This window comes from Nicotiana attenuata, unplaced genomic scaffold (assembly GCF_001879085.1).
Source record: "Nicotiana attenuata strain UT unplaced genomic scaffold, NIATTr2, whole genome shotgun sequence".
NCBI classification, from domain to species: domain Eukaryota; kingdom Viridiplantae; phylum Streptophyta; class Magnoliopsida; order Solanales; family Solanaceae; genus Nicotiana; species Nicotiana attenuata.
The window spans coordinates 465,278-475,151 of NW_017670725.1; the positions used below are offsets into that span (position 1 = coordinate 465,278).

At 37.2% G+C, this 9,874-nt stretch overlaps 1 protein-coding gene across 1 annotated transcript; it reads left to right on the top strand.

The window, feature by feature from the left end:
• The first annotated feature begins 3,926 nt into the window (after positions 1 to 3,926).
• LOC109242701 (7-deoxyloganetic acid glucosyltransferase-like) lies at positions 3,927 to 6,302 on the top strand. Its single transcript, XM_019409546.1, has 2 exons — positions 3,927 to 4,628; positions 5,242 to 6,302. Exons 1-2 carry the CDS (start codon positions 4,094 to 4,096, stop codon positions 5,703 to 5,705), a joined length of 999 nt encoding a protein of 332 aa, XP_019265091.1. The 5' UTR covers positions 3,927 to 4,093; the 3' UTR covers positions 5,706 to 6,302.
• The last annotated feature ends 3,572 nt before the right edge of the window (positions 6,303 to 9,874 follow it).

A 9,874-nucleotide genomic window follows, 5' to 3' on the forward strand; every position in this document is an offset into this window, starting at 1 on the left:
TAATCCTAGGTTGGTATCGAGTTCTTTGAATTAGTTATTGTGTCACGACCCCTAATTCGATCCCTCGGTAGGATGTCGTGATGGCACCTAGTCTCTACAATTAGGTAAGCCTAATAAATAGTAATAATTTAACAGAACAATTATCAAAATGCTAGACAAAAAAGCTGAATAACTGATAAAACCTTCCGATACAAAACATAATCTCAACAGAATGCTCCTCCAAAAACGGTGGGACTGAGTCATAAGCACTACAGAATATAACTAGAGTAATTACAACATCACTATCCGAAAGTAAATACAACAGTGTATGAGAATAAGGGAAGGTGACTCTGAGGCCTGCGAACGCCGAGCAGGCATACCTTGAAGTCTCCGATAAAAGCAGCTAGCAGGAGATCTCTAACGACCGACACGAGCAGACATATCAGGATCTGCACACAAATTTGCAGAAGCGTAGTATGAATACACCACAACAGTACCTAGTAAGTATTGAGCTTAACCTCAGTAGAGTAGTGATGAGGCCAGGTCAAGACACCTACTAGGATATAAATAAACAGTATGAAATGTAATAAGGATAAATAATAGAAAGCAAGAAACGACTGATACGAAACAAGATAATAACCTGAACAGATACCAGAATCTAAACAAGGGAACACGTAAAAGAAACAATTGAAGAAACTGAAGTGGTCATACACGGACAATAGCTGCTAGAACAAATAAGAATTAAACGACAAAAAATATTTTCACCAAAAACTCTTTGCAACATGAAATTAACAGCAAGAATCACAACGAGGTACCGCCTCGTGTATAATGAAATCAAACTGAGGTACCGCCTCGTATAATCAAGAATCACAACTGAGGTATCGCCTCATATTCACATTTCTCAAATTCAATCACAATTTTTCCTTATACCGCCGCGTGAGCCTTACATTTGAAATAGGTTTTGAAAAATAGTTTTTTCGAAATAGTTACACGCACTTTAGCCCACCTTATGATGCCGCGTGGCTTCACGTAGTTCCCCTACAAGCAACATGCACATAAGTCCCACCTTATACCGCCGCATGCACATTAACCCAAGCCTTATACCGCCGCATGCGCGTCAATATCATATCACAATAACAATTCGCACCTCAAGTGCCCATATATCACAACTTGCCAACAACAACAATAGCAATATTTCCACAACGTATACAAGAATATCCACAACAACAATGAATGAAAAATACTCAATAAGATAGATGTTTCAACAATAACCAACATCACCTCAACTTATTAACGACTTTCACAACTTCAATACCAAATAACTCAACAATGTGAGAAATATTGTATAACCACGATATTAGATAAGACTAACCCACAATAATGAGTCTCAAATAACGAAAATCAACAAGTAAAAGGATAACATGAACATTTACTTCAAGTAACAAAGATCGATAAGGAAAGAGATTACACGAACAATGACTTCAAATAATAATAATAATTAACAATGAAGGGATAACATGTAACAATAAAAGAGGCAACAAGTTCAACTAAAGCATGGCGGCAATTTAGCAAGTAGGATATAGAACGAGTACTAAACAAGTCATTTAAGGCATGTAAGGATAGTCTAACACAATTAAGGATATATTGACTGCGAGAATTTAGAACATGATATGGCATATCAATTAAAGCATGGGAATAGTTTAAGTAGCCTGAACCGGTCAATTACCACGTACAACCTGTATACCCACTCATCACCTTGCGTACACGAATTTCACTTAGAACAATTGAATCAAGCAATACCAATCATAAGGGATAGTTCCCCCACACGAAGTTAGGCAAGACGCTTACCTTAATTAGGCCAATTCAATACTCGAAAATAGCTTTTCCCTTGAAATCCGCCTCCACACGGCTCAAATCTAACAAAAATCGATTTAATATCATCAAACAACGCTAGGGAACTCAATTGCAATAGATAAAGTTAAGATCATTAAACTTTTCCAAAAAATTCAACAAACGTCAACCCCTCCCCCCCCCCCCCCCGGTCAAAACCCGAGTCCAATAGTAGATTCTGTTTACCCATGACCCCCCGAGTTCATATATGTGATTAGTTTCAAAATCCGAGTCCAAATCGACTCTCAAAACTTAAATTCTTATTTTTCAAAAACATGACAAAGCCTCACAGATTTTCACTTTGATTCACATGATTTTGATGTTAAAATCTAAGATATGTTGATGGAATAAGATTAAGAACATATTAGAATCACTTATCCAAGGTTTGTAGAAGAAAATCCACCCTCCAAATCGACTCCTACTGAGTCTAGGGTTCAAAAATATGAGAATGGGTTTAAAAATCCCGTCTCTCAACCCTTTAACCGGCTGCAGATGTCGCATTCGCGACACAGGGTTCGCATTTGCGAACCCTCGCAATTTCGAACCGGGGCTCGCATTTGCGAACCCTGACAGACTCAACATATATTGCAATTGTGATAAAGTCTTCGCAATTGCGATCTGGGGGAATATCGCAAATGCGAAGGGGATGTCGCATTTAGGACAACTGCCCTCACTTGTCACCTTCGCAAATGCGAGCCTGGTGTTTGCATTTGCGACACCAGAGCACCATACACTATATTTTACCATTTTTCAGTCCAAACCACTCTGGAATGTGTCCGAAACTCATCAGAGCCCTCGGGGCTCCCAACCAAACATCCACACAGTCTAAAAATATCATACAAACTCGCTCGCGCGATCAAAACATAAAAATAACATCTAAAACTACGATTCGAATACTAAAATGCATGGAATTCAACGAAATGTTCAAGAGCTTCTAGAATTATAACTAAACGTCTGAATCTTATCAAATCAACTCCAAACTACACCAAATTTTGCAGGAAAGTTCTGAATGTCATAACGGACTTATTCCAAGTCCCAAAATCAAATTCCGAGCTTGATAGCTAGAAGTCAAGCTACGGTCAAACTTTTCAACTTTAAATTGCCAAATTTTGGCAAATCAACACAAAATCAACCTACGAACTTCCAATCAGTTTCGGGCGTACGCCCAAGTCCGAAATTACGACACGAAGCTATCGGAGCCATAAAAATATAGTTTCCCAGTCGTTTCCACGAAAGTCAAAGTTTGGTCAACATTTTTAAATTTAAACTTCTAAGTCAAGAATCAAGGGTCCAAATCAACCCAAAAGCTTTCCGGAACGAAACTAACCAACCCCGCAAGTCATAAAATCATAAACACACATGTATGAAGATTCAAAATGTGGAAATGGTGCACAATTACATAAAATGACCGATTGGATCGTTACATATAGTCTAAGGATGGTATACAATACGAAGATATGAGCGTATGCATACATATTTGTCGCGTGTACAATTTTTTCAGAAATAAGCCAAATTATATCATTTGTATAAGCTCTGTAATTGTCAGCCAATATTTTAAGTGTTCCGTTGTTTTCCTGCTTCTTAACATTGTTGCCGTCACATATTAATTAAAACTCCACATCATCAAGGGAATCAAAACACAAAACGTCTTTTTTATAGGGTGTCGTCTTCTAAATTCATCAATTATTTAGTAAAATAATTTATCAATGTTTTCTTATTTCATATTGAAAACAGTAAATCGGGCAATTAAAATCACTTTTAGCCTGCAGCTTAAACTATTTATATCCGATAGCTGTAAAAGTGTAGAAAATTTGTGTGTATATATATATATATATATATATATATATATATATATATATATATATATATATATATATATATATATATATATATATATATATNNTTTTTTTTTTTTTTTTTTCTTGTAGTGACAATGTCATTTTCCCATATTAATCACGCTAGATGCAGTACATGATGAATATACAACGATAAAAAGTTCTCGTGATAACATTGTGTACCTAATATAGCAGGCGCAAGATAGTAGCAGTTGTCCACTGTCGTATTGTCGAGGTTGGCACATGTAGTAAACATCTGTTTCGTTACGGCATCTAATTTGTTTATCACTGGATAGATGCCTTAGAGAAAGAACAACTAATTATCCACCAAGTACTAGCATCTACACTATAAATTCCAGAGCCAAGATTTCTAAACCTGCGAAATCTTGATGGAGAAAACAGAGTTCCCACCTCACGTAGTCATCTTCCCTTTTCCAGTGCAAGGACATGTGAATCCTATGCTCAAGCTCGCCGAGCTACTGAGCCTATCTGGTATTCATGTCACCTTCATCAATACCCTTTCTATTCAAAATCGACTTTCCCGTAATACAGACATTCAATCCCGTTTCAGCCGCTTTCCTGGCTTTCGCTTTGAGACCATTCCCGACGGCCTTTCGGACAATGTTCCGCACACTCATCAAGAGACTAATAAATTGATGGTGATTTTTGATTTCTTGAGAAGCACTGCGAAGCCAATTTTGAAAGATATAATTCTTGCCGCCGGTTGTCCAAGTGGTAGTAGTGAAGTTACAAGGCAGGGGCCAGTGACTTGTGTTATAGCTGATGGAATTCTAAGTGTGGCACTTGAAGTAGCTGAAGATGTTGGAATTCCTATTTTATATTTTCGGACTGCAAGTGCTGCCTCATTTTGGATATATTTATGCTTGCCTCCACTAATTCAAAACGGAGAGCTCCCATTCACTGGTGAGTCATAAATCCAAGCTCTTCTTTTTTTTTTTTTTTTCCAAAAGAAAAAGTTTATATCAGAGAAGAAAAAAAGTTTTTCTTTCTAATCCATTGGTCTAGCTTATAAGTATAATTTTTAGACCAAATGGATCGGAAAGCAATTATGACAATGAACTCATCGTTTTCTGATCCATTTAGTCTAACTTGTGCTGACAATGAACTACGTAATTACTAGAGTTAGGGCAGAGCTAGAAGTTCAACCGAAGTCACTAACTTTAGTGCGAACCTGGATTTGCATTACAAAAATTCATAAAATATGTACAATAATTAAAATAAGGACCCAAATACTAACACCTGATGTCGTTATCCTAGAATTTAGAAACCATAAAGTTTAAATTCTGGTTTCGTCTCTAACTTGAGTCTTGTATTCCTGTAATCAAATTTAACTTGGGTTTTCAATTGATTTAAGAGCTTTGTGTAATTAGAAGCCATAAACAACCATGTAAAATTAGAGGTAGGAGCAAACGTACTTGAAATAGTTAACATAATTAATTTCATGAGGTAATTTCCATATATATGTCATCTTATTCCCTAATTTGTATCGGTTTTGAGGACTTGATCCAAATTGTAGGAAACGACCTAGATGTTCCAATTGCTAGTGTAAAGGGCATGGAGAGCCATCTCAGAAGACGCGATCTACCAAGTTTTTGTCGTGCGGATACCCTTCATGAACCAGTTCTCCAAATGGTGCTCACAGAAACTCAAAAAACTCTTAGAACCAAAGGGCTCATATTGAACACGTTCGAGGAACTCGAAGGACCTATATTGGACCAAATTAGAAATCACATACCAAATCTTTACAGCATTGGACCGCTCCATGCGCACTTGAAGAAAAAAATTGCATCAGAATCTATAAGGCAATCCATCCATTCTAACAGCATATGGGAAGAAGATAAGAGCTGCTTAAAGAGGCTTGACGAGCAACCAGCTAAATCTGTAATTTATGTAAGTTTTGGTAGTTTGGTAACAATGACGAAAAATGTGCTGACGGAGTTCTGGCACGGTCTTGTGAATAGTGGGCAGCGGTTCTTATGAGTCATTAGGCATGATTCTGTACTGGACGAAGATAAAGAATCTCAAGTAGAAGTAGAATTGAAAGAGGGTGTGATTGAAAATGGTTATATTGTAAGCTGGGCTCCTCAAGAGCAGGTCTTAGCACACGCTGCTATTGGGGGATTTTTGACTCATATAGTGGTTGGAACTCGACTTTGGAGAGCATAATTGAGGGAGTGCCAATGATATGTTGGCCTCAATTAGCTGACCAGCAAATCAATAGCAGGTATGTTGAGGAGGTGTGGAAATTGGGGTTGGACATGAAAGATACTTGTGATAGAGTCATCATTGAGAAAATGGTGAGGGATTTGATGGAAGTGAGGAGAAGTGAGTTCTTGCAAAGGGCAAATGAGAGGGCAAAATTAGCAAGAGCAAGTGTTGCTGAAGGTGGATCCTCAGACTCAAATTTAACCCGATTAGTTCAGGACATAATGTCTATGCAAAGGAAAAACTGAACGTCGGATGCACAATTTTGTTGGACCGAGATCGTATTTTTACGCCTGATCTACTTATTATCAACTCCAATAAAATGTAAATGAGTCACATGTGACTCTTATATCAGTAAATTTACTTAGTAACTCTTGAATTTTGCAAATAATGAATTTTAAACTATAAACCTATTTGGATTGGCTTAAAAAAAATGGTTTTTCAGCAGAAATAACTTTTAAGCCAAAAAACAATAAGTTGGGGTTGCCCAATTTATTACTTTTGGCTTGTTTTAAGCACTTTTTAACTTTGTCAAATACTGAAAAAAGCTAAAACAGCGTAAAATCTAGTTTGATCAGCTTAAAAGCCAATCCAAACACCCTCAATGTTCAAAAAGAAAGCGAATATGACTAATTAAGATTGATGGTTAAGTATGGGAGTTACTTGATGGTTAATGTATGGGCGGAATACATCCGGAGACACTTAAAGTAGGCATCATTTTTCATTTAGACACCTAAACTTAAAGTTGTTCCTATTGAGCACTTATACTACACTAAACTTTTCCAATTAGACACTTCTTGCTGAGTTGGCACATAGAGTGAGCTTCATCCAAAATAGGCGCGTGAAGAGCCCATAAAACAGATTTTATCTTCATTTTTTCTTTTTATTTCTTTCTTCTTCTTCTTTTCTCTCCACCATCACTTCCACCATTGTCTCCTCCTCTTTCACCATTGTTGTGCCTCCACCATTAATTTACTTTGCTTAAAAGTAACCAAAATCAATATTGCCTACTTAACAGCAAGACATCCCATAGATATGAACTTATGCTCCTTTATGTTCTTGTTTTCTATTCTTATGAAATTAAACAAAAGAAATGCGTCTCATTTCCTTAGCTAATAATGGTGGAGGACCGTATCAGTTGATTGAAATGGAAGTAGGACCATATTCTTCATTTGAAGTCAAAACACCATTAATGGGATCTTTAAAAAAGCTTGAAGGTTTAAAATGGGTTACTTGTTTTGATGAGAAACTGAGAAATTAATATTGGGGTTGTCTTCGAGTCTTGGTAGGGAATCTTTAGTTGAAGTTATAACAAATTTGGAGGTGTTTCTCTTGAAATTTTGGATTAAAATCGTGGTTGGAACAAGAATAGACAGAATATAGTGAAGAACACCAAGAACAATGATTTCAAGAACACCAATGTGTCCTTTTTTTTGTCTTTTCTTTTGTTAATAATGTGTCATTTTCTGATTGGGTGTAAATTAATTTTTTTTTCTTTTTAAGAATGTTATTTTATTTTGTTAACTAAATAGATTTTAAAATAGTTTTTTCTTTTCTTTTAAACTCAAAATGATATATGTCCTTTTTTTTATTTGTCATTCGCCGTATCAGCCGCGAGTGCATTGCACACACTTTGTAAGTTTGGCTAATTGTCAAGATAGTGTCTAATTGGAACAAGTTTAGTATAGTATAAGTGCTCAATAGGAACAACCTTCCGTTTAGGTGTCTAAATGAAAAATTGTACCAACTTTAAGTGTTTCCAGATGTATTCCCCTTAATGTATGGGAGTTACTATTTTGTTATCATTTCCTCCAATTTATTTTGTTCAGTTTTTCCGAAATTCGTTTTCCAAATTGGATCGATTATTGAACATGGGTAAGGTACTCAATCAAGACTAGTTGATTGGTAAAATGTTCTTCAACGGAAGTACCCGTTTACAACATGCGCCAAAGTGCTATAACACGCTGCTCTTTTATTTTTGTATAGCAATTATCTGGATAGACAATATTGAACTTAAAATAGTAATTTGATTTATAATTTGAGTTGACTGGCCAATAATAATAGCTTAAAGTCGATTTCTGTGTCAACTATATGCTGAATTGCTGATTGCTCAAGGTTTATAAACAGAATCATTGAAGTCTTGTTGGCTTGCTTCTTGACAATGTAATAACTTTCATATACGGTCAAAATCATATGCTTCGATCTACAGGCTTAAGGGGTTGAGTTCAGGCAAGGTCGAGTTCGAGCTCGGTGGACCAGACTCGAAATCGAAGATAGGATGCAATGCTCGAGGATCGAAATACGATGAATACCGAAACCGAGTACGCTCGAGCCCGAAATAATGCCCTTATGGATCTCTAACAGAATGAGCGAGATTCCTGCCACGTCCCCAAAATCATGGCGGAAATCCCGAAATAGAATTGTACAATTCCATATTAGGCGGTTAGACAGTTGTCCCAATAAGATTCCTTACTGTAAATGAAAATGTACCTTATTTAGGGTTCCCCTATTATATAAAGGGGATCCCAATCATTTGTAAACATCATCTAATCATTGGCAAATAATATACATTTCTATTTTCCGCTCATTGTCCATCACAATTGTCCTTTATCTTTATTGTCTTACTTTATTGTTCTTGGTTCATCTCGAGGTCACTAAGCTCGAGGCCGATACTGTTTGGTAACACTGGTTTGATTCATTCATTTCTTTCATCTATACTTTATACTTCTTGATTATTAATTGGTATTGAACTAAATCACATATCTCTAAAACCACAAATCAAATTTAATTGTTACTCGTATTTTCGAGGTAAACAGTTTGGCGTCCACCGTGGGGCTAAAGATAATAGTGATTATTTCATTACTGATTCTTATAACACACGTTATCTTTACACTTTTTCTTGTCAAGAATTTTTGATTCTCAGGATTAAACATATCGAACTCGCAAAATACACCTATTCATGATAGCAAAAGGTCTTGGATTTCATGGGGAAAACAACAATGTAGGGTTCGGTGTACCATCGATAAACCCAGGGAAAATGCCAAATGTGGAACCAATTGACGTTACTTCGCACATTGCTTTAAATGCAGATCTAGGCATAGACATCGGAGGGAATGTACACAGGGAAGCCCGATCTGGAGGCCAAGGAACACCAGGAATAGGAGATGGGGGAGTCAGCCTCCAAGTGATATTCGAGATGCTGCAAGCTCAGCAAATCGCCATCGCTCAACTTCAGAGTCAGAACAAAACTCCGAGTATAGCTGTACTGGAAAACACTCGACGTGCTGAACCAGCGCCAGAGAGGTCAAATAAAAATGGCTCGGGGACTGACCCCATTATTAAAAAAATGCTCGAAGAGCTGACCAGGAGGATCGAGTCCGGGAAAAAGAAGATTGAAGACAACGACAAAAAGGTGAAAACTTATAACTCCCGTGTTGACCAGATACCGGGGGCACCTCCAGTCTTGAAGGGTTTAGATGCCAAGAAGTTCATACAAAAACTATTCCCTCAAAGTGCGGCACCGATGCCCATTCCTAAAAAGTTTCGCATGCCCGATATACCCAAATATAATGGGACAACCGACCCTAATGAGCATATTACCTCGTATACTTGTGGGATTAAAGGAAACGACCTGAATTGATGAGATCGAGTCCGTGTTGTTGAAAAAATTTGGGGAAACTTTGTCGAAAGGAGCCATGATTTGGTATCACAACTTGCCTCCTAACTCTATTGATTCTTTTGCTATGTTAGCAAACTCCTTCGTGAAAGCACACGCCAGGGCCATAAAGGTGGCAACGAGGAAATCGGATGTATTCAAGATAAAACAAAGGAACAACGAGATGTTGAGGGAGTTCGTGTCCATGTTTCAGATGGAGCGAATGGAATTACCACCGGTCTCGGATGACTGGGCCGTACAAGCTTTTATGCAGGGTTTGAGCGAGAGG

Excerpts from the sequence above, each read along its gene's own strand:
- LOC109242701 (XM_019409546.1), top strand. The coding sequence starts at position 4,094 with ATGGAGAAAACAGAGTTCCCACCTCACGTAGTCATCTTCCCTTTTCCA. Across the intron at positions 4,629-5,241 it reads CGGAGAGCTCCCATTCACTG|GAAACGACCTAGATGTTCCA; the intron begins GTGAGTCATAAA and ends TCCAAATTGTAG.